Genomic DNA, 22,150 nt, shown 5'->3' with positions numbered 1-22,150 from the left:
CGTGCGACGTAAGACCCCGCCCTATTTTCCGTGCGCGCGCTGCTGTCCTCAAAGATCGTGAGTACAATTACAGATGCACTAAAATAGTACTACAGCAAAATACCAAAACATCCATTGGTCAAATTTGTGTAAATTAACCTTTGTTATTTTAAATATTGTGATTACATAAACAAAGTAGTAATATCACAACAAAAGAAACCAAGACAGTGAAATTATAGCAGCTGAGAGTGAGCCATCTTCGTGTATATTATCTCTTGGAACGCAAGTTCCGCCTTCCTGCTCGAATAGCGACTTGTAAACAAACAGACGTAAACGGCATGGCCACAGAGGTTTAGCCGATCAGCACATTAATTGAAGTGGTAGAGTCCTGTCAACGATGGCGGGTGTCATCCGGAGACTCGACGAGACGGTTGTCAACCGGATAGCCGCGGGAGAGGTTATACAGCGCCCCGCGAACGCTGTTAAAGAACTGATTGAAAACTGGTACGTCACACGCACTCAGAGCCAGCAGTAAAAGTTTGCGTCCCTCGAAATAAATGTGTTTTATGTGTTTAAATGTTACAGTCTGGACGCCAAGGCCACTAGTATCCAGGTGACGGTTAAAGACGGCGGACTGAAGCTGCTGCAGATTCTGGACAACGGCACCGGTATTCGGGTAGGCTACATGCAGACTCGCCCATGCGATGGAGGTCATCATTTTTATGGGTTTCACATTTAAAAAATGTTCTTATTTGCTTTAAATTAGTGATATTATTATTATTATTATTATTATTAATGATAATAATAATATTTAAAATGCCAAAGTTTCCCCATTTCAATCGATTCAAGACAAGAAAGACAAAGCTATAATAGATAATTTATTATTATTATTATTATTATTATTATTATTATTATTATTATTATTGTTAATGATAATAATAATAATATTTAAAATGCCAAATTTTCCCCATTTCAATTGATTCAAGACAAGAAAGACAAAGCTATGATAGATAATCTCATACTAATTCAAGCAAATGCCCTGACTCACAGTTACCATGTGCATCACTTTGCCTTGCATCAACAAAATGACTAAATTTGTACAGTACAGAGTGAAATTAAAATTGACGTGATTTATGTCCAAGACATCTTTATTTGTGATGCAGAAAGAAGACATGGAAATAGTTTGCGAGCGTTTTACCACAAGCAAGCTGCAAACATTCGAGGATCTCTCTGCCATTGCGACTTATGGTTTCAGAGGAGAGGTGAGCGTTGACGCTGAATAATATCCAAAAACAACACACAACCTGCTGGTATCTGTTTGCAGGCTCTGGCCAGTATAAGCCACGTTGCTCATGTAACCATAACGTCAAAGACAGCTGATGCCAAATGCGCCTATAGGTATGGCCCCATGTCAAATAGGTTTCACAATGAGGGAGATGGATGACATTGCTCCTCCTTCTTGTACTTTGCAGAGGCACCTACAGTGATGGGAAACTAAAAGGCCCTTCGAAACCCTGTGCTGGAAACCAGGGAACACAAATACTTGTAAGTTGAAAGCTACTAGTCCATTCAAGCATTTTCTATAGGGGTGATTTTGGACCAGAGGTGCCTGGCACAGGTTGCTTGACAGTTCTTTTAAAATCTTCCAATAAATAAATAAAGTGACCTCAATACTAACCCTACCTCAATACAGTCAAGAGCAGAATTTTTGATGGAGGTCATTTTAGTCTCATTACATCAAGCAGGCGTGCTTAACTTTGTGCCCACTTTGAATGAATGCGCTGATATTTTGGTCTCTCTGTGCACAGGCGGAAGATCTCTTCTACAACGTGTCCACCAGGAGGAAAGCTTTGAAAAGCCCTAGCGACGAGTACTCCAGGATTGTAGAGGTGGTGAGCAGGTGCTGTTCTTCACATCAGAGTTACTTCTGATACCATGTTTTCTGTCGTCAATGTTTGGGGGATTTGTTTTGTTTTGGTAGGTATGCCATACACAATTCCGGGAAAAGCTTCTCTGTCAAGAAGGTGAGAGAATAACTCACTAATGAATCGAAGTGAATAATATTCATTTTTCATACACGTTGTTGTTCTCGTCCAGCAAGGAGAGACTTTAGCAGATGTAAGGACTTTACCCAACGCTTCAGTGGTGGATAATATTCGAGGAGTTTTTGGCAACGCAGTCAGCAGGTATTAGTCAATTGAGGAAGGAACCTCAAACGGCATTTGCTGACTATCGCTGACGTTCCTAGGGAGCTGATTGAGGTTGGCTGCGAGGACCAGAAGCTGGCCTTCAAACTGAAAGGCTACATCTCCAACGCAAACTACTCGGTCAAGAAATGCATCATGGTCCTCTTCATCAACCGTGAGTACCAAACACACAGGAAGTGTTGCTCACTCATGAAATGGTTGGGACTGAACGGCACTTGCAGACCGTCTGGTGGAGTCGAGCGCGCTGAAGAAAGCAGTGGAGACAGTTTATGCAGCGTACCTGCCCAAGAACACACACCCTTTTCTTTATCTCAGGTAACAACACGTTTTAAAGGGGTCATTGTGCGCAATTTGCTTTGCAAGACACATTCTAATTAACTGGACTTAAGCATTCTAATTAACTATTATACATTTAGAAATAAAAACCCTTGTAATACCCTGATCATTGCTACAATGTCAGATCTATGGGCTCAAATAGTAAAAGTTGTATTATAACAAAGTATTCAAGTGTACAGTACAATAAGTGGCTATAAAAAGTCTACACACCCTTTTTCAAATGCCAGGTTTTAGTGATTTCTAACTTTTTACATCCACTTGATGTGAACTGTTTTTGTCTGACTTGATCTCTGCAGTTTAGAGATCTCTCCTCAGAATGTAGACGTGAATGTGCACCCCACCAAGCACGAGGTGCATTTCCTGCATGAGGACAGTGTCATCGAAAGCGTTCAGAAGCACATTGAGAGCAAGCTGCTCGGCTCCAACTCCTCGCGCACGTACTTCACTCAGGTACAACTGGTGTGTTAGCGTTATTGAGCAGGACAAAAGTTTCCGCGAGAATACATAGCGTAAGAGCAAATTGTAGCATCACGGGCTGAGCTGGAGTTGATTCCAGCTCAACTCGAGTGCTATTGTGTTTTTGCCAAGAAATCTCCGGTTGCCTTGGTTGACTCTTTGCAGATTACCATGACCCGATGAAAGATTTCGATCAAAAACACAGTCAGCTAAAAATGAGTTGGGCAAATATTCTACTGTATTTGGCTGGCAGTGTGCTGGGAAATAAACTTGCCTTGCGTTGTCTTGGTGCAGACATTGCTGCCAGGGCTGTCTGTGTGCGGAGCAGGTGAGGTCAAGTCCTCCAACACCGCGTCGGAGTCTGCCGAGCGTGTCTACGCGCATCAGATGGTGCGGACCGACTGTCGTGTTCAGAAGCTGGACGCCTTCCTCCAACCAAAGGAAAAGCTCCCTCCCCAGCCCGAACCCGTCGGGCAGAGCCACGCGGATTCTGAGTCCAAAACTGTCGAGCCGAATGATTTGGACATGCTGGAGGCCCTGGACCAGATGGGGACAGAGCTGTCAAACAGTGAGGAGAGGAGCGATGAAGCGCATGATGTCCAAAGGTGACTCTTTCCCTTTTGTGTCTGTGTCAGGAACAAAGAAGACAAGCTCTAGAGAAAATGAATGAATGGATGGATAGCATTCAACACTTCACTTCTACTTGATGAACATTAGTGGCTTTTTACCGCCCCCAACTGGCCTAAATCATTTTCACAAGAAGCTAAACAAAGTCGTGAATGACTATAACTTGTCTCAAGTACCAGGAAGCGTCTCAGGAAAGAGCAGCATGAGGCAGAGGAGACCCGAGAGGGACGCGAGGAGGATCTGACGGCCGCAGAAACGCCCAAGAGGCGAGTCATCAAACTAAACAGCATCAAAGAGCTGAGAGGCGAAATTAACGACAACACTCACAAAGGTATTAGTAATGAGCGCCAGTGAACTCCTGCCTCATTTGCGTTTCTTTTTTTAATCAATTAATCTGCAAGCCATTTATTTTTCAGGGCCACATAGTAGCAATGTTGATCAACACCTACCACTTAGGTTTTGCCCTAAGTGTGTTTCTTTTTGTCATTAAATAACACGTCAGCGAAGAGAAAGGGAATAATCCGTCTCCTGTGTGCCGCCAGGCCTTCAGGAGATGCTACAGAATCACTCGTTTGTGGGCTGCGTCAACCCGCAGTGGACTCTGATCCAGCATCGCACTAAACTCTACCTGCTCAACACCACAACACTAAGGTCAGCCATTCGCTCACACAAAACTTACCAAACCATCAATTTACTTGTCATTGTTCACCTTGCTGCAGCCAGGAGCTCTTCTACCAAATCCTCATCTATGACTTTGGGAACTTTGGAGTACTCCGACTATCTGTAGGTAGCAAGTGACCACTGTGTGGCGATGGTTTGTTTTTAAATGGGCCTTTACACGATTCTAGACACCGGCTCCCATTTATGAGCTGGCCATGTTGGCTCTGGACTCTGAGGAGAGTGGCTGGACTGAGGATGATGGACCCAAGGAAGGCTTGGCACAGTATATAGTGGACTTCCTGACGAAGAAAGCAGAGATGCTGGAGGACTATTTTTCTATGGAGGTTGACCAGGTTGAGCTTTATGTACTTAGTCAAACAGTTTGTGTGATTTACTTGTCGTGTAACAACAATTGCGCACTGCAGGAGGGCAATTTAAGAGGACTACCTTTGTTGCTTGACAAGTACACACCCATCATGGAAGGTTTGCCCATGTTCATTCTCCGCCTGGCAACAGAGGTGATGGATTAGTAGTTAGTCTTCTCATCGATGCTCATGACAGCACCTTAAGGCTTTCGCTTGGCATTATGCAGGTAAACTGGGACAATGAAAAAGAATGCTTTCGAGACTTCAGCAAAGAGTGCAGTGCGTTCTACTCAATAAGGAAGCAATACATCCTGGAGGCGGAGCCAGGAGAGCAGCAGGTCAGGGGACATGAAATGGTTGTCAACACGTGTTGCTTAAAGGTCATCATTGATCTGTGTATTTTATTTTTGTGTCACGTTAGGATGCAGAGGTCAACTCATGGCAATGGAACGTTGAGCATGTCCTCTGCAAGGCTTTCCGTTCGCTCATCAGTCCTCCCAAACACATCAGTGAGGACGGCACGGTGCTGCAGATCGCCAACTTACCGGATCTCTACAAAGTGTTTGAGAGGTGTTAGATAAACCAGGAAGCCTCAGAACCATCAACATCACATGCTGCTCTATTTGACCTTGTGTAACTTTTTGTATATTGTCATTAAATTTGTTCTTTGTACGTCTGGCTCAAGTGACTTTCAGTGAGGCGATATGGAAAGCTACTTCTCTGGTTCTTCTATATCAAACAAATTTGTTTTAGGTTCATTTACCTGACATGTTTCGGCGGAATCTTCCGCCTTCATCAGAGAGATGAACCTAGTACAACTAACTGATATGGAAAGCTTTTTGAGCATTTAATTTGGCATTTTTGTTATCCACCTTGAATTCACTAGTGTGGGCTTTGTCATTACAAGACAATTCACAAATTTGTTTTACTACTACTGTATTGAATTATGCTAGTAAACTACTGTGCTGCACTAACTATTAGGTATGTGACATTTACATTAGCCTCCTCGACCCTTCTAGTAGCACCAAAATGCTCACAAGTATGCCTCACTACTAACATAGTTGTTCTACATTGTGCAGAATTATCATGCAGTAGGGGAAGGCAGTAATTGAAAAATCATTTGTTTCACTACCATGCTACATTCATTCACTAGTGCAAGGAATTGTCTCACTACTGAGGACAAAATGTGTACTTGTACGACATGGACCTTGAGCACAGCATCAAATACAGTGCCATGAAAAAGTATTGTGTTTCCTAGTCTTTGACTAATATCTAAATTTGCTTGATGATGGGAAATATCTAAGCGGGACAAACATGGAAAAAGAAATCAATCACTTTTTTCACACCGCTCTGAATAACTTTCCATAAGGTGGTTCTGAGCAACGTTTAAGTTATGTAAACGACATTTAAAATAACATCACCGCACTTCACTTTTACCACATGAACATTCCACGCCCCAACAGTCATAAGCAGAGATGGTGGAATAAATGCTCTGCTCATGATTTGTAATGCAACTTTAAGTGTGGAAAATCACGGGCTGCTTCAAAGTTTCCACCAACGGAAAAGAAACTGGATGCGTTTCAATGATATCTAAACCCTTAGCAAATCCCTTCTGAACTACTCGGAGAGAAACAGTGAAAAGATTGTGCGACTGTTGAATGCATTTGCCCCTCGTATTTGAAATAAAATGGTTAACACAAGTCTGTAAATTACACATTTATTCACACAAAATCTTTTAAATATTTGACAAAAAAAGTGAAGGAAACTGCAGCAGTTGGCTGGCTATACTTTCCATCTGCACCTTTTTAAATACATATTGTACCACCAGTTCAAATCATTATTGTTTGATGGAGAAGGCACTTACTTGACTTGTGTGAGGGAAGCTGGAAGGTGCAGGGCCAGAGCAGCTGTGACAGTCTTTTAAAAGCATCCTGATAATCATTCATGCAATTTAGGCAAAACAAAGAAAAAAAAAAACAGCCAAGCACCCAGCAAGAATGAACTTAAAAATCATGTGAATTAAATGTTGCAGAACAAAAACAAAACTAGAAATTTTCTCACATGTATCTCCCATTGATGTTATATTTTGTTACATTTGAGGCTTGGCAACAACCAAAACGTTTGGTTTGCAAAGAAATGCAACGCTCCTCATTATTTTGTCCATTTGTAGAATTGAGCGGTTTTTTTTGGGGTGAGCTACACATGTTGAAGTGTTAGAGCTTGGAGAGCATGAGCAGCTCCAGGCGCTACATGGCAGTTGGCGGTGTGATTTTAAGGGCTTCTGTGGTGATGCCATAGCCGCTTTTGGCTCACTGCTGGGAGAGGAAAGCATTCCTATTGGCCTTCATCTTTTCCAGCCGCTTTACGAGGTGGTTGTTGGTCATCTCCATCTCTTCGATCTTGTCCAAAGATGTGCGCAGCTGCCAGGCAACAACATTGTGGATTACACACACCATGCTTGCAATTAAACGAACAACCTAATTTAATCTACGACATTTTACTATATCGTGTAAACCGCAATGATTTTCACAGTGCGGTATCATTATTATCTATGCAAATTATCATGAGCCCATTTCTAGCTTTTTGCATTATATATTAGCAATAATTGATCGGATTTTTATTCACTGAAATAATACGGTTTTAGTTGAACCTGCTGGTGTTTAAATATACAAGGTTAAATTATCTGTGGCAGTTTTAAAGTACGTAAACATTGACTGGGATTGACTAACAGCTTGAAGGAAAAATGCTTTGCTTCTTATTTGCTGACAAATAAAGATGACAACGGGGAGGGAGTAAATTTTGATCCTGGTTTCCCAGACAAGGTAACATGTTAACTGAAACGTTTTTAGCTATGGTCACTTGTTGTACACTTCCTCTGAATGTACGTCCTAAATTTAACCAAACAGTTCATATTTACCTCTCTCTGAAGTTTGCGCTTCTCCGCTTTCAGTTCATCTTCTACTTTCTCAGAGTTATCTGCGGACATCTTGTACCTGGACACTTGCCCTTCCAGCCTGTTTATCTGAAATAAGAAAATGAGGAAAACATTTGGTTATTTTCACATTTCTAAAGTATTTGACAAGCAATCTGTACTTACATTTTGTTCCATTGTACCCATTTCCTGTTCTGCTTTTGAAAGTTTGAATTTGTATTCACTGATCTGTCTGTTGGCATCTCCTGAAGATGAAAAGAGTTTTAAAATGAAGGAAGATGAGTTTGATAAATGTGGAGAGCAATCAAGAAAGGCTCAACTTACTCTGCATTTCAATGAAGTGAAGGTCGGTACCGTTCTCCATCTTCTCGCCGTCGGTGTACACACTGTCCACCTTTGAGTGTTTCTGTCGCTCTTCCTCCAATTGATTCTTCAACTTTCTGATCTGAGTCAACAGCTCATCCTTTTCCTCAGCTAACTTCCGTAGCCTGACATCTGTCAAAGAAAAGGACACATGCGCAACAATCAGTTTGGAAGCTTTATCAGAATCTAGAAGATTAGAATTGGAATTCATTAGAATCTAATTCAATTTGTCGAACTTACCAAGCGGACCCTCTCCTGCAGATTCCAGTACCTGTGCGGCTTCTTGCGAGACCACGGTGATTCCCGAGGACGCGGGCTCGTGGTCGATGTCTCCGTTTGGTGTGCCGTCTGGGATGATGACTAGCCCGTGTGTCTGTCAAGAAACAGCACAAGTGGGAATGAAGCCACTTATCTTCGCTAATGCCGCCCTCAACATCATTCTTGGCTTCAGTCAACATTGTGAGTATCTACAACTTCACAGGAGAGGATACCATAAGAGAAATAATCACTAACCAAGCCATGGAACAACAGCTCGTTTCATTCTGTAAAATTGTTGAATACTTCAAAAGGTAATTTATTAAGGACTGTACTTAGATACACTTTCACAAAAGGGACATTTTTAAGAGAGGAAGCACTTATTTTGGATTCCACACAAAAATGATCCGTCCACTTTCATGGTGAACTACAGAAATCAATATTAAACATTCATTTATTGTTGAGAAACTGGAATTCTGAGACTTGGTAAATATTGAATCAAAATCCAAACGATTAATCGATTAGCAATACCGTATTTGTAATCGATTAGTTGTCAATTACAGACCTTGGACTAAATAATACAAAGCAGTAAAGTGCTTAATTTTCAAACATCTAATTTAAGACTGTTGAAGTCAACCTTATAAAAAAAAATAATTGAAAGTTATGTTTGTTTTTACACTTAACATCACCCAAAGTCCTTATTGACAAGCAAGCCACGTCTCAATCTTTATCATCACGTTGCAGGACAACCTACCTCTCCTGATTTGGCCTTCCCCTTGAGGTCAGCAAGCTCATGTCTGAGCTCATCTCTCTCATTCCTAATGCAATCAAAGTACTCTTTCTGCCTCTCTAGGGCCTGGCCACACAGACGACAGAAGACAAGAATTGACAAGACACAGTGAAGTTGGACAGTGGATAGAGATGCACCAGCACATGCTTGCGGTGCCTCACGGACAACACCATGCGCTGAGCATGCCAAACCGACAGTGGGAATGTTACAAAGGAGAAAGTTGAGTGGGAAAAGACAAAAGGATGAATGACAAGAGTGCTTAAGGAGGGAAACACAAACACTTCATGGCCTATCAAACCGTTCTTATCTGAAATGTGCACATCATGCTGGATGATTACATTTTCAACAGCCATTTGTGCTAACAAACACGCCACAGAAGTTTAACGCTAGCCATTGTGTTTTTTATGCAACAGCTGTTTTTTTTTTCTTGTCTGCTAAGCTTCTCGGTTCACAACTAAACAACTTGTTATTCTGACATGCACAAACTGTGAGTTGGCTGTCTGTGTCACAACGGTCCATTATGCATGAGAGCCAAAAGATCCACATGGCCTAAAAGCCGGACCATCTTGTGCCTCTTGGTCTACGTGGGAGCTCCTACCCCAATCTTTTTGTCCTTCCAGTTTATTGTTTCCTGCAGGTCAAACATCTCTCTGGTGAAAGCATCTAACTTAGCCTGCAACTGCTGGTTCTCCTGGAGACGTGATGAACAGTAACAGCAATGCAGAATACAAAAGAGTAGGAAAATAGTCAATGGAAGCCAGAAGAAGCAAAAATGCACGGACATAATTAAAACAGGGTGAGGATTTCCTTTTTTTTTTTTTTCCCCCACAGCGCTAAGGAAGACGCAGGATTGTGGAGATAAGTGACTAAAGTAAATATACATGAATTAGAGGAAGGCCAGTGTCAATCAGTCCTTATCAAGTTCCTGCACTGAACAACGAGCACTTGCGTATATTGAGCAATGTGGGTCACACATGAAGACGAGCAAGCGTAACGCACCTCAATAAGTTCATCTCTCTGGCGGATTCCCTCTTTCAACTCTTCCTGTTTATGCTGCAGGACAGTACATGTGTGCTTTTGCCTTTCTAGTTCCTGGAAGAAAAAAAAAAAAAGTCATCAAAACCAAACCAAATTCCAGCAGATGAATTGACACAAAACAAGTTGATTGGCGATTTCACCTTTGATTTTTCTTCTAGCTCTCGTTTCATCTCTGACATTTGCTCCTCCATCTCTTCTATGACGTCTTTTAATGTGTCCACTTGGTAGATGAGGTTGCCTTTGTCATTGTCCAGCTGCGCATTCGATACCATTGCTTTCTTATACTTCTCCTCCACCTCGGTAAGGGATTCCTAAAATGAAAATGAGCATGTTAGTGACACAGCAAGATGATTGAATCACTGCTCACCTGTGTTTATAAAATCCAAACTCAAACAACATTTTACGTGACCTAGGAATTCTTCTACACCTCCTTGGTAGTACTTGTTTTTTCTCTAAAGCCATCTGTATATTTGCAGAGCAAGCATCTAAAAGAGAAGCACTTCTATGAACTGGGAGCGATAAAGAACTCTACTTCAGTCAGTTAATTATAAAGGCAGAAATTCAAAACATCCCTGCAGTCAGTCAGTCAGCAGGTGAAGCACATCACTGCTACTTTTTTCACAGAAATGTTGGCGTGTCTTTATTTGTGGCCACAGTGTTGGAAGTGTGGGAAGATCATGCAAAAGAAAACTCATTGATTGCAATTCAGACAGGGAGCATAGCGACAACCTAGCCGCGGCGTTAGGGGGGTACAAGTGGGGTTCTGAGAGGCTGGGGGTTAGTGACGCTGTTCTGCTCCCAGAGGACAAGAGAAGGCATGCCGTGAGTTCAAGCCCCTCTACCTTCAGCTCTTTAAGCCCTTGCATGTATCGCCCTTCTACATCCTGAATCTGGTCCTTTAGTTCATAGATATCCTGTGGAGCAGATGGAGGGAATGGTTGAACTGGGCTCCAAAGCGGGTAGGGATGATCAAGGAGAGATTACAAAGCACACGTGCTGCCTTGTCTTAAATGACAATCGGTTCTTAAAAGCAAACTATCAGCACATCCACATAAGGAATAGCTTTAAAGGTCGCACATCACATCCCGGCCTCCCGTGCAAACATAGAAAAACTGGCCAAGTAAATATTTGGAACAGCAGAGAGGACAAAAAAAAGCAATGCTTTGGAGAGATGCATTGGCACAAAATAGTAATAGACCATAGAGTGAAATAAATATAAAATGTTACACAGCTTTATTGGAGTTCAATGTTTGTGTAATGACCCCCCCTCCCACGACCCTCATAGCTCCGCCCCCCTACAGTTGTTTATGTGACAGTACAAGCTAAGTGCTGTTTGTTTGCCTTACCCTTAGTTCGCTCAGACTAGTGTCTGGGTCATAGACGCTGCCGGCGTCTGCACTGCCTCGTCGCGATGAGGTTCCACCCAGCGAGGCTAAAGTTGCTGCTGAGAGGCCCGGGGTGGCGCAGCGGGAGGATGGCTGGAAACACAACATACGGGTGAGCAGTCAAAATAAAACACACAACAAAGCATCAAACAGAGTCGAAAGATTCTGCGGCTGGCATTGTCGCTGTCACTTGCTTGAGGAAGGGTTTGATAAAATTGACAAACCGGTTCTTGAGATTTCTCAAGGTGCGCATGTTTACAAAATTCAGGTTTCACTTTTAATTTATTGTTCAAGGATCAAGCAGATCCTATCATTGCGACTGTGCTATCACCATGTTAGTGAAAGATCCCATTCTGAAATATATCAAATGAACGTGTGATTAATTATGAGAATAAATGTTGTGGTGATGGTTTGAAACTGCGGTGTACAATTATTTGTTTCATTATTTCCCATGCACAATTAACACCTTTAAAATTGACGACTTGCTGTCGACTGAAAATTACATCACATGTACTTAAGGCTCAATGTTGTAGGGGAAAAAAGACTTACCCTGCTGTAATCTGAATACTGTTTGTCACATTTTTCGTCCAGCTGAAAAAAAGGAGAAATATTGCATTATGTTACATGGTGTAATATGTAAATTGAGAAACTAGTAGTCATGCTTGAAGCAGTTCTTCACTCTGGAAAAATGTCAAAATGAGTTCAGGTAAATCAAGGCAAGTGTTGCATGTTCACAGCATTAACACTAAAACATTTATCGTGATTTTATTTTTAATCAGGTGCAAAGCTGAACCACTAGAAGGCTTTTTCTTGATATACTGAGTGAGTCATAAAATTGCCAAATCACAAACCGTGAAATGAATCTGAAAATGTTAATTTCAAACCATGCAATAAAAAATATATTGCATCACTCAATGCTGAGAACCGAATTCGGTGACTTACAGCATCCAGATCTGGAATGCTCAAATCATCCAGATCAGACACAATACTGCCCCTTCTGTTGGAGCGGCTGAAATAATCAGCTGCAGACTCACTCATGTCAGAGAAGTCAGACGACTACTTTCGAAAGACACAAGACGAACGAGGAAGACAGAAAGAAGTCGGGGAAAAAAATAACAGATCAATATATGGTATTGAGAACAAAACAGCAAGAGTTGAGATGAATATCTATGACAAGTGAAAACCATTTTAGATGGAGGAGCACTGTCTTGTCCCTAAAGCTCACCGCACTGTCCCTGCGGCCTCTCTTGAAGCGTTCTTGAGACACGCTGCTCGTGGTGTCATCATCCGAGGAATTCTGACAGGCGACGCACGCAAATATTCACACAAAGCACAACATACACTGTGAGGATCCCCACTTTGGTAGGCTGACGGAACTATCAGATAGATAATGCAAGATTTCACTTCAATTTCAAAAGACATGTTCTCAAACCTTGATTCACATACGTACATCAAGGCTAGCATCCTTAAGATTAAGTAAGAGGCTATGGATGATTAAAATTTAGAACCCTGGCAGCAGGGGACACCTTGGGTGTGATGTTAGCGAACATCATGCAATTGCAGGCAGATTAGAGTGCTCACCACAGGGCTGCTGCGAGTGGAACTGGCTCCAGAGGAGTACCAGCTATATTCAGAGGGCTGTGTGAAAAGGGATAACGGTGGCAAATGTGGCAGAAAATGAGATTAAGATGAGGGACAGAACTTAAGTCAAAAGCACAAAGTAGGCCGTTGTGGTGTCATTTGGCATTAACAAGACTTACTGCTCTTGAACCCAGACTTGAGCCGTACAGAACGGGGTCGTCATAAATAGAGGCCTGAGGGCACACATCGGAAACAATGCAGGACTCAGCAAAAAAAATAAAGAGCTGTGTAGCTGTTAGGCTCGAGAGACTCATGCAGTAAGTAGAGGCACTCACTGTATTCCATTATTAGAGGCCATTTCCTTTCAGTGTTGTCTGGCAAACACTCTGACTTGATTCAAAATCTGTCCTTACTCTTACGTATAGATGGCAGAAAAAAATGAAACAACTCTTCCAGGAATAATGTAGCTGAAGAAATATTGTTGAAATTGTAGTTAGTAGTGGCGGAGATACGCCAAATCAGAATATTGAGGTTAAACAATTTTTGGTAGGAAGTTAGAACTAATCTCTGCAAATAGAAAATAAGGAGGACAAATGACAAGCGCAAACAACAATGAATATGCCAAATAATCCATTAATGGATTTAAAATAAATACGGTGTTTCGTTTTTGTGTCATGCAGCTTTTTTTGTGTACAAAAATGATTCAACAGCTATGTAGCTTAAACTTTGATATAGAATCTTTAGGCCTGATCACACAGACACAAACCTCTAATCTTGCTAAAGCATAAATCTTGTGGCCTCTGCCAAGAGCTGAGATTGTCCAGGAGTTAAAAATAAACAATCTGTCATCCCGCCTGGGGGCATCCTAGAGCATGTACAGTATGGCCACAAGCGAGGGGGAGGTCTACTTCTCAAACGCATGCAGTGAGATGGTCCATCCAACGGACAGAAACTGACCATGCTATAGCTACGTGCCAGCCCTGTGCCAATGGTGGAAGAGGAAGAGGAGGGGGTGGCCTGTCAAAGAGCAGGGGGACAGTGGAATGTCAGTTCATGTGATGAGGAGAAATTCTTATAGCAAGATTAGCAGTAGCCTACATGGATACACGATTTGTGGAACTTACAAACTTTCACCAAGGCTTGCAGCCAGAGCGCTGGCAAATGTTTAATGCTGCCGGAGCTCTACCTTTACACAACAATGCCCGGTAAATCATCAAACTATAGCAATTTTTGACGTGTAAGTTCAGTGTGAAGGCTATAATGGTAGTCAAAGGCTTTTACATCCAGGAGTCTGTGTATGAAAGGAAAAAGAGTCGGATAGGAAGACAGACCCGTCGTGGCTGATAGGAAGATAGGGTAGAAGGAGGTTCAGGTTTGGTCTTCGATAGGCTGGTGTATTTCCTTTGATCGTGGTACAGTCCCGTCTGGAGGGACAGCAGCATAGTACAAAATCCCCCACAAAAAGTAAGAAACAGAAAACACAATCATGGAACCTGATTTTATATCACTACACTGTGTAAAGCAACACTTGGAGTTCAATGGGCAACTGTGCTATCTCTATAAAGTTTCAGGAATCATATTCCTTCTGATGAGATGGGATCCAGAGCAAAAAGTACACTTAGTTTTTAAAACAAGTTCAATTGATTGATTGATTACTCTGCGCCCGCCTGCCAAGTTCAATCTCTTGATGCAGTAGCATTAAAATCAGGAACCAACACATTACGGAAACTTCAGACTGGTGCTTGTGAACAGCTCGAGCAGCTCATGGTAAATCAAGGCACCACTTAACTAAGCAATGTAGATTGTGTCAAAATCAAATTCAGTAGTTAAACCACCAGAAGTTTGCAGTACTCCATGTTACGATGTCAAAGCAAATACAATGAAAGTGAAGTACTACTGACCAGCAGATCTCTCCTGGAGGAGCTAGATGAAGACCTTTTATGGCCATGTAGATCATTGTATACAGAACTCTGTTTCACCGTGAAAAAAAAAAAAAGTCATACAATCTTAATAAGTAGCTATCGATGATGAATCAGATATGCACGTGTCAGAAAGAAATACATACAGTGGAACGCGAACTCTTGAGAGTGGAGCTATTTGTCACACCATCAGACTAGAGAACAGGAGCAAGGAGAAAAAAGGCTGAACATTAAATAGACGGTGAAGAAGTCTCACCAATGCTTGTTAGGTATAGGTCAGTGAAGCCATCAAGCAAACTCTCTCTGGAGCACGAATTTTCACAACAAGCTACTTACTTTATGGAAGTACGTAATGTATTTTAAGGAAAGAAATGCATCAAGGTACCATCTTAGTTAATTCGAAACCACACTTCCTGCTGCATCATTTGAATTGAGCTAAAACATCCAACTTTAAAAGCAATCAGCAGGCAGTTGTCGCAAGGCAGCACACAGTTGGGCACCACACAAAGGTAACCAAACATTCATGCAAAACGCACCAAGATGTCTTTCCTACGAGAACTGGATCGACTCTTGTTAGAGCTCAAGTCACGGATGTCTGATGAGGTTGACTTCAAACGTAGTACATAAACATCGTCATACATCCACAATGAGCATGAACAGAAAATATTTAACAAACCATTTCCTAGCAATACTGTTTTTGGCAAGTGTTGATTTTTAAGCGTTAGTAAAGTACGCACTCTGTAGCTGCGGACAGACATGACATCATTATCCAGGCCCTGTTGATGTTGAAACAAACGACAACGAAAAAAAGACAGAGGGATAAAAGGAAATGAAAGAAGGAAAAAGGAAGTAGGAAAGTAGGAGGGAAATATACACACCCGATGACGGCTGCTTGATCTACTACTACTACTGGCTCTAGCTTTTTCCGAGTCAGCCTGAAGTCAAAAAAGAAAGTTGGTAAGAATTAGAGAGTACAAGAGGCTCAATTACAGGGTTAGATGAGGCCAACACGTTGCTATGGAAAGCCCAAACCATGCAAACAATCATCCTGTTCATCACCAAATGGAGATCACTCATACCTGTCTTTCAGAAAAGTGCATCGATACAAAAGTGGTGTAATTAATCTAACATTCAAAAATTCCAAAACACATTCTCATTAATCTCCTGCTCCTTTATTGTAACAGCTAGACTAATACCATGCAAAACAGTTTTTTAACATGCAAATCAATTAACTGACAATAAGTGAAATCTGAAAAAAATCCCATTGTGTTCAAACTAAATTGCAAGCACCCACCATTAATAAAGTCAAGCTGAGTGCCATTTCTGGAGGGAGGTTCATTATGGCCAGTAACTCATGAGTAAAGGGTGAAAACTGACTGGAACTTAATCGCACACAACGGGCTACGTTAGTGGTCTACAACACCCCCCACTCGCCTACCATCCACTGGTGGATCTGACCCCATTTTCTGCTGCTACTGCTGCTAGATGAGCGGTAAGAAAGCTGGACAGAGGAAGGAAGTGCCAGGAAAAACATACAATCATACATCACCCAAAACTGCTGAAATGTCAAACGTGGCCAGCAACTACTACAAGAATAGAAATGTTGGTATTTGTGCAGCAGGTTTTTCTTTGCATGTTCATTTTTTTTTTTTTTGGTAAAAAACATTTTGAGCCTCAAAGCCAAACAAGTATTCTGCATGAGATGGTAATTATATTCAGAGCCAAGTGAACACAAGATACAGTGGGCATCATTTAGACACTGTTGCAATGTGACACTGCACGAAGTAGCTCAACCAAAGCTATATTAGATAAGCATTCAACATAGATTTCACTCATTTCTAAGACAGTATTTAATAGAAGCAAGTGCAACTCCACTCAGCGAAAAGCAAAAAGGCACAATAAATATGAATAAGAAGGGTGCGTAAAATTTGCCATTTTTAATTATTTTTCTTTTATCTCAGTTAATGTTAAAATCCTACTGAAAAATCTTAGAGTTAAATCATTACAATAAGTATGACTTACCTATAGGGAACCCAAAGAAAATGATCAGTAAGCTTTTATCATGGTAGGAGTTTCAGCCAACAACGGATTCATTAAATCTTAACTGATGTAATTCAATTGGCACTATTTGCTTGCGAAGGATTCTAAATTTGAACAAAGCTGTTGCTAACTGGTTTCCCTGAATGGGTTCTGTTCTAATCTGAGGACCTCCTATTCAAATACTGTAGGGGACCTTTAAGGTTGAATAATTCTCACGGACAACGTTGGTCAGCGATGTACATTTTGTTCATAAAATAGTATCGTATAAATGTATACCTCTTTCTGCTGACGCTCAAGTTCCCTCATCCGAATATCCCTGGCTTCCGCCCGTGCTGCTCTCTTTGCTGCAAGCCTGGCCTCTGCCTGTAGGACAAAACATTGTTAGCCACTCAATAATTGCAGTCAGCATAGATTTCAACACACATTGGAAGCCAGATAGATAAATAAACCTTCCCTTTCTTGTGTTTCATTATTTCAATGCAGACACAGGGAGGGTAATTTCTAATCTACAATGTCCGTACAAGAGAAGTCAGTAAGGGTTATTTGGGTTTCCATTTTATAAAATCAACACGGAGCCTGATACCTACTATACAGAATGGGTCTACATAAAATAATCTTTGTTCAACTTCAGCAGCATTATGGCTGATAACTAATGTTTTGCATTTGTTGGGTGTTGCCTATAGTATGCTTTGTGCAATGTAAAGATGGAAGTAATAGGAAGATCCCAATGAGAAGGCTGGCCCTATGCTTTGCACCTGTTGAGCTGTCTGTCGGATGAGCTGCTCTGCAGAGCCACAGCAGAGGTCTGCCTCTGTTTATATATAGCCTCAGCTCGCTAACAAACATGTCATGGGACTGGTTCATTCATCGGAACACAAGTTCAACTGTCAACTCAACGGTGTAGTTCATAAATATATATATATTTTTTTTAACTTTAAAACTATGTCGGTAGACTTTTATAGGGTATCTGAAGTGTTTCTTTGGTGTACCTTTTTTGCCTCCATGCATAGGACTGTGTTTTCCTTTGAAATAAATCAAATCTTGTTTTGTCTGTCCACACAATAGAATGCCAGTAGTGCTGTCAACTACCTGGTGCTCTTCCAACTTAAAACCTGCAGGATGTTTTTTTTGTTCAGCAGTGGCTTCCTCCAAATACTGTACATCCATTCTGGTTTAATATTTACGAGTCAACAGAAATGTTAGTATGTGCCAAAGATTTCCACAGCTCTTTAGTCAGCATGCCTTGGATTGTCCTTTACCTCATCTTTGCATTATCTTTACTGGATGACAACTCCTAGTATGAGTAGTGCTCAACATTCACCATTTACAATCTGAGGCACTTGTGTAACCCTTTCCAGTTTTGTACATCGAGAGCTCAAATTCTCCCATGCAAAACAGCAGCTCAAGTAAATTACATTGAGACCCCTTTGTAAACAGCAGTTGTCAGATCTTTCCACAGATTCTCAGTTGGATTCAGGTCAGGACTTTAATTTGGCCATTTAACACATTTTAAACATGTTCGTTTTTTAATCATCACTTTTTGCTTTAAGATGAGGATCATAGGAAGATAAATCTCCATCCCAGTCTCAGGTCTTTGCAGACTAACAGGTTTTCTTCCAGAATTGCCCTGAATTTCGATTTGTGATTGTGTTTGCTCCCCAATATTCTTTTCTCTGAGACCAACAGTGTAGGCTCATCCTGGATTTATCAGTCTTTTAGGGCAACGTTGGATTATTCAGAAATCATTGGGTAACTTCAGTCAGTTGGCAGAAAAAGGGGGGTTCAGAATTTTGCATACCCTATTTTTCAGTTTATTTGTAAGACAAAAAAATCTAAATAGTTTATCAATTTGATTTCACTTCATGATTGTATCCCAATTGGTGTTGATTCTTCACACAAACTCCAACCGACACACACAAAAGAAAATTCTAGATTCTTGTTTGAAAGTTCCCTTGACCCTTGTGAGGAAATGCAGTTCAGAAAATAGATGGGTGAAAGTTTGAAACCTGAAATGTGGCAAAAGGTCAAGGTTCAAGAATGGTTAATATTTTCCTAAAGCACTATTGGCGGGGGAAGATACAGTAAATGACGAGATGAGGTGACAAAGGCAAGTCATGTTTTACGCCACACAAAACTGACTATTTACACTAGTTCAACCCTTATGTCTTTCATCCATTTAAACCTAAAACATGTCAACTCTGTCCCCTCTCAAGTGTCCAGTGAGTGCCTCTTCCTTGTGGATCACCACAACACGAAGCACACTTCCTGGACAAACAATGCATATGTGCAGAATTTAAATATTGCTAGTCAATGACCAATCGTAAGAAGAATGTACTCCAGTGACGAGGAAAGGTGACAATATTATGAATGATAAAATATTAGTTAAAATTAATGAGGGGATTCGTGCCAAGTAAGAAAAAATCTAAAACACAAGGCAGATGCTGCTTTATAAAGCCAATGTTCAACAGGTTGCGTAATGACGTCCTGAACCCCCCACACAGTCAATCTAATCACTGTTTTGTTGCAAAGAGATTCAAATTTAGAAGCTGGTCGGGTGGGTCAGATGACTCATGTTTCTATGACAGGCCTCCATGACTGTAAAGAAAGCAAATGGAGCCTTGTGCTGAGGGCTCAAGAATGAGAGCCTAGACGGACAGCCTTTAGACAGGAGTCATTCTTAAAATGAGTCATTAAAAAATATTTGTGTAAAGGTATGAAACAATTGACAAATTATGAGCAAAGAAAGAGATATTTAGCCAAGTTGTGATAGGAAAACATTTGTTGTTCCATTATATGTTGTCCTTCCACATTAGTACAGTAACAACAGCATTCTGGGGGATGGAAAAAAAAAAAGAACCAAAGAATGGCAGCCCTGCAGCAGAACAAAGTCAAGTAATACACAGACAAGTTGTTACAAGACAGGTAGTTTCCCTCAGACAAAAACATGGTGCAGCGAAACCAGCTGCCCCTAGCACAACCTGAATATCAACATACTAGTGGGATTAACGTAGATGACCACTACATTTTAAGCCAGTAACTAACATTTGACGCTTAATGCGTGAATAAAATAACTTTAAAATGTATATTGGCATTTGTGTTACATACTCAGTATTACATCTGATAGGAAGTCGACCATCGCTCCGAAAATTAGTTGCTATTGTTATAAACTGACAACATCACAGAGCATGGATTTCAATTAAACTGCTTTTGAATAGGCACAGATCAATGTACAAAGCTTTTGATAAAGTGCTGATAAAGGCTTCAAACAGCGCCTACATTTTAGATTGCGTAATAAATCATCTATGAACCACGTATGAATGGAACATTTATAAACAGACACGAAACAACAAGTGCTGAAAACAAACTCAATTCTATTACTGAAAACAAAAATCATGTATTTTTTTTTTCACTATTTAAAGACTTACCTCTCGTGCAATACTGCTCAAGGCTTCATCCTCTGCAGAGAAGCGATCTTTTAGCGGGGCACGCTTCCTACCAGTGCCTTGGGTCCCCATGTTGTCCCACCAAGTGTAGCAGCTTCTCCGGAGACGCGCAAGACTAAATGGCTTGAATTCAACTGTTGTAAAAACCTAGTGAGAAAACAGGGGCCAAATTTTTATCTGGTCAGCAAATACAACACAACCGCACTTCCTGATATTGCTGCATGTTTTTAAAGTCTCCATGTGGATGACCGTAACAGACTCCCTATCTCTAACTTCTATTCCAGCAAAAACACATCACTCATGTCTGCAACAGGGTAAACAGTTGTGCATGACATGAACCAGCTTGGAAGCTGACAAGCATAGAATTTGAGCATGACTGATATTAAAAATTACAAGACTACAATAGTCTGGTTTGAACTGGAGGTGCATAATGTGTTTGAATGGTTTGACGACATAACATTCCTCATCATCGACAAAGTGACGTGTGACTAATTCGTACCGTTAGACGGTTGCCAGATTTTATTTACAAAAGGAACAGCACCTTGACTAGCTGGTACAGACAAAAGAAAGAAAACCGCCGTAAGGACATTGAAACCATTCTGACCGCATTTCAGTTGTTCTTGTTTTCCTTATAATAAATGACTGATGTTAGATCAACACTTACAAACACAATCGTCACGAATAAATTCATTGTCTAGTAATTTATGACCACCAACGTTAACCAAATTCAAATTGCTAACGTCACCGAACTCCACAAGTTTTCCACCCACTAGCCCACCCAAAATACACTACTAACAGTATTTGATCACTATCGTTTTGGAAATATGGAATTTGACAAATCTGTTTAAATGTCCTGTAATTGAGAGTTATCTCGGAAACGCAAAGGAAAATGTTACGCTTGTCAGCACACTGCTAAAGCTAGCTAACTAGCATTTGTCCTCAAATAGCCATCAACTATTGGCCTGACAAGTTTGAACATAATTTTTACTGACCCCGGGAAAAAACGCAACTTTTGCACAAATATATTTTTGATATCACTAGCAACCCAATGAAATAGGTTGAAGTCGATCAGACTGACTCATCTTACGTTAGCTTGCTAAACAGTGAAGCTAGCCGTCCATTCTCTCAGTAGACAGCGAAAACGGGGAGAGCTCTTCCACTCATATTTCCCACTCAAATAAAGCCAAGTTACCTTCTCGACGTCTAAAAATAACCTGCGACACAGCAAAGATGTTATCCTCCACCCTCGGGAGTTTAATGGTCCTACATTAGTCCTCTCTTCAGAATTTCGAAGTGTTTTTGTCCCCACTGACAGCTGTCATCTTTCCACTTTCCACCGCTGCCCTCCTCACCAGTCTCCCACACTGGTTAGTTCTAAAGTTCCCGGATGTTGGGAAAATTAGGGCGTGATGATGCGTTCAATGATTTCATATTACGTCGGCAATTGTTTCTAGACACAGTGAACAAGTTGTCACATGACGAGACAACGCCAGCATCTAAACCGCTTACAAAAGCATTTAGCACAAGCCAGGCATCTGGGACTTCTGTTTTAACAGATCTTTGACATTTTTTTTTGTAGAGAGTAATTGAATCAAATTTTGTGGATTTTATTACTGCAATTGACTGTGTTAAGGTTCAATGGGTTAGGGTTAGGGTGGGGACAAGCGTTGGAGAAAATTGATGGATTTTAAAATTTTCAAAAAATGTGTTTGTTTATTTATTTATAAATACATTAAGCCAGAATGGCGGCACGGTGATGCACTGGTTAACACGT

At 41.0% G+C, this 22,150-nt stretch overlaps 2 protein-coding genes across 26 annotated transcripts; one reads left to right on the top strand and one right to left on the bottom strand.

The window, feature by feature from the left end:
* Positions 1-256: 256 nt before the first annotated feature.
* Positions 257-5,302, top strand: mlh1 (mutL homolog 1, colon cancer, nonpolyposis type 2 (E. coli)). Of its 5 annotated transcripts, none has more exons than XM_061284934.1 (19): positions 258-483; positions 565-655; positions 1,143-1,241; positions 1,304-1,377; positions 1,452-1,524; positions 1,788-1,879; positions 1,961-2,003; positions 2,077-2,165; positions 2,228-2,340; positions 2,408-2,501; positions 2,819-2,972; positions 3,273-3,583; positions 3,785-3,936; positions 4,148-4,256; positions 4,325-4,388; positions 4,454-4,618; positions 4,691-4,783; positions 4,858-4,968; positions 5,052-5,302. In XM_061284934.1, exons 1-19 carry the CDS (start codon positions 377-379, stop codon positions 5,205-5,207), a joined length of 2,190 nt encoding a protein of 729 aa, XP_061140918.1. In that variant the 5' UTR covers positions 258-376; the 3' UTR covers positions 5,208-5,302. The 5 variants fall into 5 exon arrangements, with proteins under 5 accessions (XP_061140916.1, XP_061140919.1, XP_061140918.1 ...); XM_061284933.1 differs by having other exon boundaries at positions 259-483; positions 3,779-3,936; XM_061284932.1 differs by having other exon boundaries at positions 257-483; positions 4,454-4,783.
* Positions 5,303-6,333: 1,031 nt separating this feature from the next.
* lrrfip2 (leucine rich repeat (in FLII) interacting protein 2) lies at positions 6,334-21,773 on the bottom strand. Of its 21 annotated transcripts, XM_061284916.1 has the most exons (27): positions 21,569-21,773; positions 20,359-20,523; positions 17,210-17,296; positions 16,332-16,394; positions 15,772-15,828; positions 15,631-15,669; positions 15,430-15,501; positions 15,040-15,087; positions 14,876-14,944; positions 14,306-14,398; positions 13,932-13,991; positions 13,154-13,207; positions 12,975-13,031; positions 12,619-12,690; positions 12,336-12,449; positions 11,943-11,984; positions 11,355-11,486; positions 10,851-10,922; positions 10,149-10,319; positions 9,970-10,062; positions 9,569-9,661; positions 8,935-9,036; positions 8,166-8,298; positions 7,887-8,057; positions 7,728-7,807; positions 7,548-7,652; positions 6,334-7,050 (listed from the first exon to the last, which is right to left on the bottom strand). In XM_061284916.1, the coding sequence occupies exons 2-27, from the start codon at positions 20,446-20,448 to the stop codon at positions 6,940-6,942; spliced, it is 2,280 nt and encodes a 759-aa protein (XP_061140900.1). In that variant the 5' UTR covers positions 20,449-20,523; positions 21,569-21,773; the 3' UTR covers positions 6,334-6,939. The 21 variants fall into 21 exon arrangements, with proteins under 21 accessions (XP_061140900.1, XP_061140894.1, XP_061140893.1 ...); XM_061284910.1 differs by having other exon boundaries at positions 15,430-15,669; positions 21,464-21,773; XM_061284909.1 differs by having other exon boundaries at positions 15,430-15,669.
* Positions 21,774-22,150: the final 377 nt, after the last annotated feature.

The sequence above is a fragment of the Syngnathus typhle genome, linkage group LG8 (genome assembly GCF_033458585.1).
Source record: "Syngnathus typhle isolate RoL2023-S1 ecotype Sweden linkage group LG8, RoL_Styp_1.0, whole genome shotgun sequence".
NCBI classification, from domain to species: Eukaryota; Metazoa; Chordata; class Actinopteri; order Syngnathiformes; family Syngnathidae; genus Syngnathus; species Syngnathus typhle.
Note: the sequence above shows the minus strand (reverse complement) of the source record. Positions and strands in the feature narration are given on the sequence as shown.

What these genes read in the sequence shown, in the direction of transcription:
- mlh1 (XM_061284931.1), top strand. Translation starts at nt 377, where the DNA reads ATGGCGGGTGTCATCCGGAGACTCGACGAGACGGTTGTCAACCGGATA. An exon ending in CGCGCACGTACTTCACTCAG is followed by an intron (nt 2,973 to 3,272) that starts GTACAACTGGTG and finishes GTCTTGGTGCAG; the next exon opens with ACATTGCTGCCAGGGCTGTC. An exon ending in TTGGAGTACTCCGACTATCT is followed by an intron (nt 4,389 to 4,453) that starts GTAGGTAGCAAG and finishes ACACGATTCTAG; the next exon opens with ACACCGGCTCCCATTTATGA.
- lrrfip2 (XM_061284910.1), bottom strand. Translation starts at nt 20,448, where the DNA reads ATGGGGACCCAAGGCACTGGTAGGAAGCGTGCCCCGCTAAAAGATCGC. An exon ending in TTGAGCGTCAGCAGAAAGAG is followed by an intron (nt 16,395 to 17,209) that starts GTATACATTTAT and finishes TCCTCTGTCCAG; the next exon opens with CTTTCTTACCGCTCATCTAG. An exon ending in GAGGCCGCAGGGACAGTGCG is followed by an intron (nt 12,450 to 12,618) that starts GTGAGCTTTAGG and finishes TTTCGAAAGTAG; the next exon opens with TCGTCTGACTTCTCTGACAT.